General features: G+C 40.1%; 1 protein-coding gene across 1 annotated transcript in view; it reads left to right on the top strand.

Moving 5' to 3' along the window:
• LOC310771570 (high choriolytic enzyme 1-like) overlaps positions 1-14325 on the top strand; it is a gene marked incomplete at its 5' end in the record, with an annotated part of 14764 nt that extends 439 nt beyond the window's left edge. The window contains 5 exons of the mRNA XM_083664155.1: positions 4999-5139; positions 5566-5683; positions 10445-10463; positions 10596-10658; positions 14207-14325. Of these exons, the coding sequence (XP_083520281.1) occupies positions 4999-5139; positions 5566-5683; positions 10445-10463; positions 10596-10631 (314 nt within the window). The remainder of the gene's footprint in view (positions 1-4998; positions 5140-5565; positions 5684-10444; positions 10464-10595; positions 10659-14206) is intronic.
• Positions 14326-14778: the final 453 nt, after the last annotated feature.

Below are 14778 nucleotides of genomic sequence, written 5' to 3'. Positions count from 1 at the left end.
AATCTTTATGACTAAAAGGCTAAATGAATAGCTTAGAAAATGAATAGCCCCAGGGGCCCATGGTACTATTAATCTGGCCCTGGATACAGTATGTACTGTTTGGGTGGGTCTGTATGTGTTTACAATGGATTAGGGCTTTTAAAAATGTGTAATAATATCGTGTCAATCAAATGACTTGTAAAACAGCAGCTTGTCCAGAGCTCGGCTTTGACGCATTTAGCAGTTTTCTATTAATCAAGTCTTCTATCATTTAAGAGCAATGCGCCTCACATGGAGCATTTATCTCTTAGTATGCAAAGCCTCCAGTCTGATCGCCACCTGAAAAGTTTGGGCGAGGTTCCTCCTGGAGCTTAAAAACTTTGTTTAAGGGGTCAAGCTATTGACTTAAAAGTGTATTTACAACAGTGGTTCTGCCCTTTGTGGCTGTATAAAAGCAAGACTGGGACCTTAGTCACTGACACACATCCTCCACCCAAAGGAGCACTGACCTGACTTGACTTGACACTGACCCGTCGAAAATGAAGCTCAGTCTCTTCTCTGCTATCCTGGCCCTGGTGCTGGTGCTTTCTGCAGCACAAGACATGGTAAGACGTATGCCATCGCACTGTGAAGAATATCATCTTAAATAACTGCTCTAGCCTTGTATTTAGTGTTAAAATAATCTTTTCTTAAAATAAGCGAAATAGTCATCCAGGATTTGCCTGAAACAAACATCCACATTTCACGATCATATTGCAACTAGAGTTTTGAGTTGAAACAGCCAGTATTTTCCATTTGAAGAGAATGGCTCTAAACATGACTGAGGGATGATAATATTATATTACTGAGGGATGATAATATTATATTAATGAGGGATGATAATGTATCTCCCTAAATAAAATAAATTTGTCTGAGCTAAGAAAAGCAAGGATCATGTTCAGACTAACACTCGTGCATTTTGTTTGTTCTTTTTTCTTCTGCAATGAGTTTTGAGTGGAGTCAGTGAACTGCATCAGCCCACAAAGAGCAATGTCAATTATAATACAATTTATAATAAAAAATAATCGAATTGCAACACATGGCTCATTTGCATTTGAACTTTTTTTTTTTACAGACGAAGAGACAAACATCCATTGATAAGAGCAGACATGAAATCAATAGTTTGATAAGACCAGACAGGAAATCAATAGTTTAATAGGGCTAGGTTCAAAAAACAAGTTGATTTCATGACTCATGCTGGCTTTGTCTCTCTGCAGGTGCAACAACGTGAAGAAGGTGAGACTGGAAATAATCATTGATTTCTCTCTTCACAACTGCTTAGTGTGGCCTCCATATTACTGCTTACTGAGTCTGTTACACAGTTTTGGCCTCCATATCACTGTAGGTAACTGAGCTTTCTGTTTTCAGGTGTCGAGGCAGAGGAACTGCACCATCAAGACTTGACTTCAAGACTTCTGGAGGCAAATAAAGGTCAGAATCATTTATTTGTGACTCTTAAAATCATGAGGTTACTTAGGCCTACCAGCTGCGACAGCGTGTGGCTAGTGTTTTCACCTTGTGAGTGTGTGTGTGTGTGTGTGGGGGGGGGGGGGGGTGCAAGATGTGGTCCTGGAGACAATAGCAGGCAGGGATCGCGGAACCGCCCGGGCCACCCGGGCCGCGGCCCGGGTACTTTTCAGTTCCCAAAAAAAAAAAAAAAAAAAAAAATTTTTTTTTTTTAGATTTTTTTTTTTTTTTTTTTTTTTTTACAATTAAACCTCATTTACTTATTACACTCGACTGGTTGTTTTTCAGATGTGATGTGAATCTAAAGTGAACTAAACAAGTCAGATCCACTATAAATGTTTTTCAGTAGATGCTGTGATGTAGCCACAAGAAAGGTGCAATATTAATGTTTTTCAGGAGATGGCGATGTTGCTAGCTATAGGTTCTAAACAAGAAATGTGGTTCAAATGTTTACAGTAGTTTTCCTTTCTGGCTGCACTACAATGTTACAATGCTGTGAGACAGGCCCGGCGTTGGAAAGGGGCCTGACCGGGCCGGGCCCCCCATTCCCTAAACTGGCCCCCCCATTCAATTTTTTTTTTTTTTTTTTGTGTGTGCTAAAAACGTTTTTCCGTTTTTCTGTTTTAAAGTTTAAAACGGAATCTGGCTGTCATTAGGCATTGATTAACTGAATGCTATTGCTAACTGTTACTTTGAACCTCCATTTGCAATGATTCTGGCTGGATATTAATTAACTATTGTAAATTTGTCACAATGAATGCAATTTGTGCACAATGTGTAAATACATTTAATATGAATTGTTTAGGCCTATTTGTAAAGTCACAACACATTAGAGATGTGTGTAGTTCCTCATAGATTTAGCCTCTTCCTTTTGCTCTCAAATGCACCAGTTTGACGAATTTTACTTTAAAATGTACAAAATCTTCCTCCGGGGGAGAATCCCCCCGGACCCCCCTTGGCCCCCCCAAGCTAGAGGCAGGCCCCCTCTGTAATTTGGTTCTGGAGCCGGGCCTGCTGTGAGACGGAGCTAAACACAAAAGATGCAATATTAATAGTTTTTCATGAGATACTCAGTATTTAATATTAATACTAATACTAATAATAGAAAAGGAGAAGATACTGAATAATGACATCACAACAGTATAATCCTAATGTTAATTTAAAATTAAATATTCTTCTAAATATGGATAAAAGTCCAAAAAACATAAAATTTTCTTCGGCGCTGCCGAGATTCGGGGGGACACGCCCCCCCGACGGGGGGACACGCCCCCCCGACACGCCCCCCGGCCCCCCCAAGTTCAGATGCGTTCCGCTATCCCTGATAGCAGGTACTACCACATTGACTGTCTGTCTGCCTTCCTGCCTGTATGTCTGTCTGTCTGTCTGTCTGTCTGTCTGTCTGTCTGTCTGTCTGCCTGTCTGTCTGTCTGTCTGTCTGTCCGTGGACAGATTTTGTTAGCGCGATGCAAGATGCAGTCATGAAACTTGACAGGAAACTTGTTAGTTAGAAAATGGGTGTGGTGCGAGCAAGGGGGGCCAACACATTAACCCACCCGTTAGCCTGAAGCCAGGCTCATTCATCTAAACTGCAAACTGGAAGAAAATGTGAGAAACCCTTTTTTTTTTTTTTTTTTTATCAAATTTTTATCAAATGTCTATTTTTAGCTTATTAGCTCGTCATCATCTAGTCTTAGTCATGGGAAAAAAGTTGTCGACGGACAGTTTTCGTCATCGTCATCATTAACGAAATTAACACTGCTCCTCTCTCTTCATTAATTAGAAACATCTCAGATGAATTCGGGTAGCCTATGGTTGTTGTTGTATCTTCCCGGCTGGTGTGTATGCAGCATGTCCAAGGTAACGCTAGTTAGCGAAAGTAACGTTAGCTTTGTTTCCAGGTGCGACAACATCAAATGCAAAAGCCCAGCAAGAAGGAAGAGTACAGATGAATGAGAGCAAAAAAGAAGAAGACGTCCCATTCACCATGTCTAACTTCACCGTCAATGGAGATGTTCAGTTTAACGTGAATTATAATAAGCCTGAGACTGCATAAGAAGGCTGCATATGGACGCAGTGCCAACCTAGCAGACTGCTTATTTTAGCGGACGCAATAAAATATGTTTTAAATCAATAAAGTAATTTTTAAATCAATATTTTGTGTCAAGTATTGATTTCTTTAGTATGCAGCCGTGTAATAAGTGGGATAATGTACAGTGAGCTGGTCATTATTGGAAAATAAACTTCTTGGGTGATTCAAGACCCTCCACTTCACCTCAGGGTTTATTTTCTAATAATGGCTCGCTGTACTCTACATTATCTCTGTGTTCGCCTGCTGGAAATGACTCCAGTATCAAGTATCAGAACTGCTTGAGACCTGACTTGATATGAAGAGAAGACTTCACTTGACTTGACTTGGGTTCTGGTGACTTGGGACTTAACTCTGACTTGTAGGCCTACTTTGATGACATGAAAAGGTTTCTAAAGTCTTGACTTGACATCTTGTGTTTCTGTAAATTACTTTAGATCGGAACAGATTTTAAATTCTGTTTTCTGAATTTATATGGAATGATTGAATTTATTGAAGGTGAAACAGAAATCAAACTCATGATGATCTTGCCAGGTTTTTATCCAACTAGGCATCTCGCGCGCTCGATTCCTAGGCTCACCTGCTGCGTGGGTGAGCCGGCCCTGTAGCTCATTATGCAACTCGCCTGCTGCGTGGCCTCGCCCGCAGTTTGCCCTCTGGCCACAGAGCCTGCTTTTTCTCAGCAGTAGTCATAGCCCTTTTCTCAGGAGCTCGAGTTGATGATCCCGAGGTATCTCGAAACAGAGGCCGTTGCCTCTCCCTTTTTATAAAAACATTACAATTGCTCGAGTGACATCACTGAAGATGTCATAGACATTGTGACATCATCAGTGATGTCACAATTGCCCCAGTGGAACCAAAAAGATGATGTCATAGATGATGATGTTACTGATTATGTCATAGACGATGATGTCACAATGTCTATGACATCATCAGTGACATCCCAGCTCGAGTGTATTGCTAGAATGTAGTGACATCACTGATGTCATAGACATTGTGACATCATCACTGTCATAGTGACATCATCAGTGACATCACAATTGCTTGAGTGAACCAAAAACATGACCAAAAACGTCACCACCAAAACGTGACCAAAATTGCAGAACCCACTACTCCCTTTTATTTATATAATAATAAAGGAGAATAAAACCATAATTCATTGAAAAGTCCTATATTTAGATTTCGTTTTCTTTAAGAGATTAAATTGATACAGGGCTTGACTTGTTCTGACTTGACTTGGTGTTCTACATTTTGACTTGAGACTTGACATTAATGACATGAATTTGCCTTGAATTTGACTTGGTAACTAATTTGGGGGTTTGACTTGAGATTTGTGCCTTAAGACTTGAGACTGACTTGGGACCTTAGCAAAGCTGACTTGGTCACAGAGATTCATACATTAATGTCTGCGTATCTTCTGACTCCAGGCTTGGACCATATGTTGGTGGAGGGAGACGTGGCTCCTTCAAGGAAGAGGAATGCCTTGAGGTGCATGTCAGGTTACTGCAGATGGGAAAAGTCCCCTAACGGACTGGTTGAGGTGCCGTACACCATCGATGATTACTTCTGTAAGTGCTTTGTGATGTATGACATCAATGTAACGTCCACACAAAAATTCTAATATTGTCAGTACGCTGTAAATATATAGTATCTGCTGCTCTCGCAAATGTCACACGTTGGTTCTGAGCTTCTCATTAAACTTGTGTCTCATTTTCTTGAGATTTCACTTGAGATCAGTCAAAACTAGATGATCTTAAAAGTCTATTTTTGTTGAAGACTGTCGACAGTGATCAGAGATGGCTATATTGTTTTCTTTTCCTCATTTCCAGAAAGTACATTCCTCCCTAATAATGATGTATGAGTAAAAATGAACAAATGCAATCCAGTGAGCGAGGAGTTTGTAGTTTTAACAGCAGTTTCAGCATGCTGTCATGTGATCATGTCTAACAGCAGTCTCAGCATGCTGTCATGTGGTCATGTCTTTGTCACTGCAGATGACTCTGAAAGGGCCCAGGTTGAGAAAGCTATGAAGACTTTCCAAGAGAAGACCTGCGTTCGCTTTGTTCCTCGCAGTGGCCAGTCCGACTACCTCAGCATTAAGAGTAAACTTGGGTGAGTGCATGTCAGATTCACACCAGATTCACACCTGATATATCATGTCAGATTCACACCTGATATATCATGTTAGATTCACACCTGATATATCATGTCAGATTCACACCTGCATATCATGTCAGATTCACACCTGCATATCATGTCAGATTCACACCTGATATATCATGTCAGATTCACACCTGCATATCATGTCAGATTCACACCTGATATATCATGTCAGATTCACACCTGCATATCATGTCAGATTCACACCTGATATATCATGTCAGATTCACACCTGCATATCATGTCAGATTCACACCTGCATATCATGTCAGATTCACACCTGATATATCATGTCAGATTCACACCTGCATATCATGTCAGATTCACACCTGATATATCATGTCAGATTCACACCTGCATATCATGTCAGATTCACACCTGATATACTGTATCATGTTAGATTCACACCTGATATATCATGTCAGATTCACACCTGCATATCATGTCAGATTCACACCTGCATATCATGTCAGATTCACACCTGATATATCATGTCAGCTTCACACCTGCATATCATGTCAGATTCACACCTGCATATCATGTCAGATTCACACCTGATATATCATGTCAGATTCACACCTGATATATCATGTCAGATTCACACGTGCATATCATGTCAGATTCACACCTGATATATCATGTCAGATTCACACCTGCATATCATGTCAGATTCACACCTGCATATCATGTCAGATTCACACCTGATATATCATGTCAGATTCACACCTGCATATCATGTCAGATATGCAGCACCTTGAATTGCCTTGTGTATGAAAGGTGCTATATAAATAAAATTTGACTTGACTTGACTTGACTTGACTTGAGATTCACACCTGCATATCATGTCAGATTCACACCTGATATATCATGTCAGATTCACACCTGCATATCATGTCAGATTCACACCTGCATATCATGTCAGATTCACACCTGATATATCATGTCAGATTCACACGTGCATATCATGTCAGATTCACACCTGATATATCATGTCAGATTCACACTTGCATATCATATCAGATTCACACCTGCATATCATGTCAGATTCACACCTGATATATCATGTCAGATTCACACCTGATATATCATGTCAGATTCACACCTGATATATCATGTCAGATTCACACCTGCATATCATGTCAGATTCACACCTGCATATCATGTCAGATTCACACCTGATATATCATGTCAGATTCACACCTGATATATCATGTCAGATTCACACCTGCATATCATGTCAGATTCACACCTGCATATCATGTCAGATTCACACCTGATATATCATGTCAGATTCACACCTGCATATCATGTCAGATTCACACCTGCATATCATGTCAGATTCACACCTGATATATCATGTCAGATTCACACCTGATATATCATGTCAGATTCACACCTGCATATCATGTCAGATTCACACCTGATATATCATGTCAGATTCACACCTGATATATCATGTCAGATTCACACCTGATATATCATGTCAGATTCACACGTGCATATCATGTCAGATTCACACCTGATATATCATGTCAGATTCACACCTGCATATCATGTCAGATTCACACCTGCATATCATGTCAGATTCACACCTGATATATCATGTCAGATTCACACCTGCATATCATGTCAGATTCACACCTGATATATCATGTCAGATTCACACCTGATATATCATGTCAGATTCACACGTGCATATCATGTCAGATTCACACCTGATATATCATGTCAGATTCACACCTGCATATCATGTCAGATTCACACCTGCATATCATGTCAGATTCACACCTGCATATCATGTCAGATTCACACCTGATATATCATGTCAGATTCACACCTGCATATCATGTCAGATTCACACCTGCATATCATGTCAGATTCACACCTGATATATCATGTCAGATTCACACCTGATATATCATGTCAGATTCACACCTGCATATCATGTCAGATTCACACCTGCATATCATATCAGATTCACACCTGCATATCATGTCAGATTCACACCTGATATATCATGTCAGATTCACACCTGCATATCATATCAGATTCACACCTGCATATCATGTCAGATTCACACCTGATATATCATGTCAGATTCACACCTGATATATCATGTCAGATTCACACCTGCATATCATGTCAGATTCACACCTGCATATCATGTCAGATTCACACCTGATATATCATGTCAGATTCACACCTGATATATCATGTCAGATTCACACCTGCATATCATGTCAGATTCACACCTGCATATCATATCAGATTCACACCTGCATATCATGTCAGATTCACACCTGATATATCATGTCAGATTCACACCTGCATATCATATCAGATTCACACCTGCATATCATGTCAGATTCACACCTGATATATCATGTCAGATTCACACCTGCATATCATGTCAGATTCACACCTGATATATCATGTCAGATTCACACCTGCATACCATGTCAGATTCACACCTGATATATCATGTCAGATTCACACCTGCATATCATGTCAGATTCACACGTGCATATCATGTCAGATTCACACCTGATATATCATGTCAGATTCACACCTGCATATCATGTCAGATTCACACCTGATATATCATGTCAGATTCACACCTGCATACCATGTCAGATTCACACCTGATATATCATGTCAGATTCACACCTGCATATCATGTCAGATTCACACCTGATATACCATGTCAGATTCACACCTGCATATCATGTCAGATTCACACCTGCATATCATGTCAGATTCACACCTGATATATCATGTCAGATTCACACCTGCATATCATGTCAGATTCACACCTGCATATCATGTCAGATTCACACCTGATATATCATGTCAGATTCACACCTGCATATCATGTCAGATTCACACCTGATATATCATGTCAGATTCACACCTGCATACCATGTCAGATTCACACCTGCATATCATGTCAGATTCACACCTGCATATCATGTCAGATTCACACCTGCATATCATGTCAGATTCACACCTGATATATCATGTCAGATTCACACCTGATATATCATGTCAGATATGCAGCACCTTGAATTGCCTTGTGTATGAAAGGTGCTATATAAATAAAATTTGACTTGACTTGACTTGACTTGAGATTCACACCTGCATATCATGTCAGATTCACACCTGATATATCATGTCAGATTCACACCTGCATATCATGTCAGATTCACACCTGCATATCATGTCAGATTCACACCTGATATATCATGTCAGATTCACACGTGCATATCATGTCAGATTCACACCTGATATATCATGTCAGATTCACACTTGCATATCATATCAGATTCACACCTGCATATCATGTCAGATTCACACCTGATATATCATGTCAGATTCACACCTGATATATCATGTCAGATTCACACCTGATATATCATGTCAGATTCACACCTGATATATCATGTCAGATTCACACCTGCATATCATGTCAGATTCACACCTGCATATCATGTCAGATTCACACCTGATATATCATGTCAGATTCACACCTGATATATCATGTCAGATTCACACGTGCATATCATACAGTATGTACTGTTTGGGTGGGTCTGTATGTGTTTACAATGGATTAGGGCTTTTAAAAATGTGTAATAATATCGTGTCAATCAAATGACTTGTAAAACAGCAGCTTGTCCAGAGCTCGGCTTTGACGCATTTAGCAGTTTTCTATTAATCAAGTCTTCTATCATTTAAGAGCAATGCGCCTCACATGGAGCATTTATCTCTTAGTATGCAAAGCCTCCAGTCTGATCGCCACCTGAAAAGTTTGGGCGAGGTTCCTCCTGGAGCTTAAAAACTTTGTTTAAGGGGTCAAGCTATTGACTTAAAAGTGTATTTACAACAGTGGTTCTGCCCTTTGTGGCTGTATAAAAGCAAGACTGGGACCTTAGTCACTGACACACATCCTCCACCCAAAGGAGCACTGACCTGACTTGACTTGACACTGACCCGTCGAAAATGAAGCTCAGTCTCTTCTCTGCTATCCTGGCCCTGGTGCTGGTGCTTTCTGCAGCACAAGACATGGTAAGACGTATGCCATCGCACTGTGAAGAATATCATCTTAAATAACTGCTCTAGCCTTGTATTTAGTGTTAAAATAATCTTTTCTTAAAATAAGCGAAATAGTCATCCAGGATTTGCCTGAAACAAACATCCACATTTCACGATCATATTGCAACTAGAGTTTTGAGTTGAAACAGCCAGTATTTTCCATTTGAAGAGAATGGCTCTAAACATGACTGAGGGATGATAATATTATATTACTGAGGGATGATAATATTATATTAATGAGGGATGATAATGTATCTCCCTAAATAAAATAAATTTGTCTGAGCTAAGAAAAGCAAGGATCATGTTCAGACTAACACTCGTGCATTTTGTTTGTTCTTTTTTCTTCTGCAATGAGTTTTGAGTGGAGTCAGTGAACTGCATCAGCCCACAAAGAGCAATGTCAATTATAATACAATTTATAATAAAAAATAATCGAATTGCAACACATGGCTCATTTGCATTTGAACTTTTTTTTTTTACAGACGAAGAGACAAACATCCATTGATAAGAGCAGACATGAAATCAATAGTTTGATAAGACCAGACAGGAAATCAATAGTTTAATAGGGCTAGGTTCAAAAAACAAGTTGATTTCATGACTCATGCTGGCTTTGTCTCTCTGCAGGTGCAACAACGTGAAGAAGGTGAGACTGGAAATAATCATTGATTTCTCTCTTCACAACTGCTTAGTGTGGCCTCCATATTACTGCTTACTGAGTCTGTTACACAGTTTTGGCCTCCATATCACTGTAGGTAACTGAGCTTTCTGTTTTCAGGTGTCGAGGCAGAGGAACTGCACCATCAAGACTTGACTTCAAGACTTCTGGAGGCAAATAAAGGTCAGAATCATTTATTTGTGACTCTTAAAATCATGAGGTTACTTAGGCCTACCAGCTGCGACAGCGTGTGGCTAGTGTTTTCACCTTGTGAGTGTGTGTGTGTGTGTGTGGGGGGGGGGGGGGTGCAAGATGTGGTCCTGGAGACAATAGCAGGCAGGGATCGCGGAACCGCCCGGGCCACCCGGGCCGCGGCCCGGGTACTTTTCAGTTCCCAAAAAAAAAAAAAAAAAAAAAAATTTTTTTTTTTTAGATTTTTTTTTTTTTTTTTTTTTTTTTACAATTAAACCTCATTTACTTATTACACTCGACTGGTTGTTTTTCAGATGTGATGTGAATCTAAAGTGAACTAAACAAGTCAGATCCACTATAAATGTTTTTCAGTAGATGCTGTGATGTAGCCACAAGAAAGGTGCAATATTAATGTTTTTCAGGAGATGGCGATGTTGCTAGCTATAGGTTCTAAACAAGAAATGTGGTTCAAATGTTTACAGTAGTTTTCCTTTCTGGCTGCACTACAATGTTACAATGCTGTGAGACAGGCCCGGCGTTGGAAAGGGGCCTGACCGGGCCGGGCCCCCCATTCCCTAAACTGGCCCCCCCATTCAATTTTTTTTTTTTTTTTTTGTGTGTGCTAAAAACGTTTTTCCGTTTTTCTGTTTTAAAGTTTAAAACGGAATCTGGCTGTCATTAGGCATTGATTAACTGAATGCTATTGCTAACTGTTACTTTGAACCTCCATTTGCAATGATTCTGGCTGGATATTAATTAACTATTGTAAATTTGTCACAATGAATGCAATTTGTGCACAATGTGTAAATACATTTAATATGAATTGTTTAGGCCTATTTGTAAAGTCACAACACATTAGAGATGTGTGTAGTTCCTCATAGATTTAGCCTCTTCCTTTTGCTCTCAAATGCACCAGTTTGACGAATTTTACTTTAAAATGTACAAAATCTTCCTCCGGGGGAGAATCCCCCCGGACCCCCCTTGGCCCCCCCAAGCTAGAGGCAGGCCCCCTCTGTAATTTGGTTCTGGAGCCGGGCCTGCTGTGAGACGGAGCTAAACACAAAAGATGCAATATTAATAGTTTTTCATGAGATACTCAGTATTTAATATTAATACTAATACTAATAATAGAAAAGGAGAAGATACTGAATAATGACATCACAACAGTATAATCCTAATGTTAATTTAAAATTAAATATTCTTCTAAATATGGATAAAAGTCCAAAAAACATAAAATTTTCTTCGGCGCTGCCGAGATTCGGGGGGACACGCCCCCCCGACGGGGGGACACGCCCCCCCGACACGCCCCCCGGCCCCCCCAAGTTCAGATGCGTTCCGCTATCCCTGATAGCAGGTACTACCACATTGACTGTCTGTCTGCCTTCCTGCCTGTATGTCTGTCTGTCTGTCTGTCTGTCTGTCTGTCTGTCTGTCTGTCTGCCTGTCTGTCTGTCTGTCTGTCTGTCCGTGGACAGATTTTGTTAGCGCGATGCAAGATGCAGTCATGAAACTTGACAGGAAACTTGTTAGTTAGAAAATGGGTGTGGTGCGAGCAAGGGGGGCCAACACATTAACCCACCCGTTAGCCTGAAGCCAGGCTCATTCATCTAAACTGCAAACTGGAAGAAAATGTGAGAAACCCTTTTTTTTTTTTTTTTTTTATCAAATTTTTATCAAATGTCTATTTTTAGCTTATTAGCTCGTCATCATCTAGTCTTAGTCATGGGAAAAAAGTTGTCGACGGACAGTTTTCGTCATCGTCATCATTAACGAAATTAACACTGCTCCTCTCTCTTCATTAATTAGAAACATCTCAGATGAATTCGGGTAGCCTATGGTTGTTGTTGTATCTTCCCGGCTGGTGTGTATGCAGCATGTCCAAGGTAACGCTAGTTAGCGAAAGTAACGTTAGCTTTGTTTCCAGGTGCGACAACATCAAATGCAAAAGCCCAGCAAGAAGGAAGAGTACAGATGAATGAGAGCAAAAAAGAAGAAGACGTCCCATTCACCATGTCTAACTTCACCGTCAATGGAGATGTTCAGTTTAACGTGAATTATAATAAGCCTGAGACTGCATAAGAAGGCTGCATATGGACGCAGTGCCAACCTAGCAGACTGCTTATTTTAGCGGACGCAATAAAATATGTTTTAAATCAATAAAGTAATTTTTAAATCAATATTTTGTGTCAAGTATTGATTTCTTTAGTATGCAGCCGTGTAATAAGTGGGATAATGTACAGTGAGCTGGTCATTATTGGAAAATAAACTTCTTGGGTGATTCAAGACCCTCCACTTCACCTCAGGGTTTATTTTCTAATAATGGCTCGCTGTACTCTACATTATCTCTGTGTTCGCCTGCTGGAAATGACTCCAGTATCAAGTATCAGAACTGCTTGAGACCTGACTTGATATGAAGAGAAGACTTCACTTGACTTGACTTGGGTTCTGGTGACTTGGGACTTAACTCTGACTTGTAGGCCTACTTTGATGACATGAAAAGGTTTCTAAAGTCTTGACTTGACATCTTGTGTTTCTGTAAATTACTTTAGATCGGAACAGATTTTAAATTCTGTTTTCTGAATTTATATGGAATGATTGAATTTATTGAAGGTGAAACAGAAATCAAACTCATGATGATCTTGCCAGGTTTTTATCCAACTAGGCATCTCGCGCGCTCGATTCCTAGGCTCACCTGCTGCGTGGGTGAGCCGGCCCTGTAGCTCATTATGCAACTCGCCTGCTGCGTGGCCTCGCCCGCAGTTTGCCCTCTGGCCACAGAGCCTGCTTTTTCTCAGCAGTAGTCATAGCCCTTTTCTCAGGAGCTCGAGTTGATGATCCCGAGGTATCTCGAAACAGAGGCCGTTGCCTCTCCCTTTTTATAAAAACATTACAATTGCTCGAGTGACATCACTGAAGATGTCATAGACATTGTGACATCATCAGTGATGTCACAATTGCCCCAGTGGAACCAAAAAGATGATGTCATAGATGATGATGTTACTGATTATGTCATAGACGATGATGTCACAATGTCTATGACATCATCAGTGACATCCCAGCTCGAGTGTATTGCTAGAATGTAGTGACATCACTGATGTCATAGACATTGTGACATCATCACTGTCATAGTGACATCATCAGTGACATCACAATTGCTTGAGTGAACCAAAAACATGACCAAAAACGTCACCACCAAAACGTGACCAAAATTGCAGAACCCACTACTCCCTTTTATTTATATAATAATAAAGGAGAATAAAACCATAATTCATTGAAAAGTCCTATATTTAGATTTCGTTTTCTTTAAGAGATTAAATTGATACAGGGCTTGACTTGTTCTGACTTGACTTGGTGTTCTACATTTTGACTTGAGACTTGACATTAATGACATGAATTTGCCTTGAATTTGACTTGGTAACTAATTTGGGGGTTTGACTTGAGATTTGTGCCTTAAGACTTGAGACTGACTTGGGACCTTAGCAAAGCTGACTTGGTCACAGAGATTCATACATTAATGTCTGCGTATCTTCTGACTCCAGGCTTGGACCATATGTTGGTGGAGGGAGACGTGGCTCCTTCAAGGAAGAGGAATGCCTTGAGGTGCATGTCAGGTTACTGCAGATGGGAAAAGTCCCCTAACGGACTGGTTGAGGTGCCGTACACCATCGATGATTACTTCTGTAAGTGCTTTGTGATGTATGACATCAATGTAACGTCCACACAAAAATTCTAATATTGTCAGTACGCTGTAAATATATAGTATCTGCTGCTCTCGCAAATGTCACACGTTGGTTCTGAGCTTCTCATTAAACTTGTGTCTCATTTTCTTGAGATTTCACTTGAGATCAGTCAAAACTAGATGATCTTAAAAGTCTATTTTTGTTGAAGACTGTCGACAGTGATCAGAGATGGCTATATTGTTTTCTTTTCCTCATTTCCAGAAAGTACATTCCTCCCTAATAATGATGTATGAGTAAAAATGAACAAATGCAATCCAGTGAGCGAGGAGTTTGTAGTTTTAACAGCAGTTTCAGCATGCTGTCATGTGATCATGTCTAACAGCAGTCTCAGCATGCTGTCATGTGGTCATGTCTTTGTCACTGCAGATGAC

Source organism: Poromitra crassiceps, assembly GCF_964638095.1.
Source record: "Poromitra crassiceps genome assembly, contig: HAP1_SCAFFOLD_819, whole genome shotgun sequence".
Lineage (NCBI taxonomy): Eukaryota > Metazoa > Chordata > Actinopteri > Beryciformes > Melamphaidae > Poromitra > Poromitra crassiceps.
This window is presented reverse-complemented; position numbering and strand designations above follow the sequence as displayed.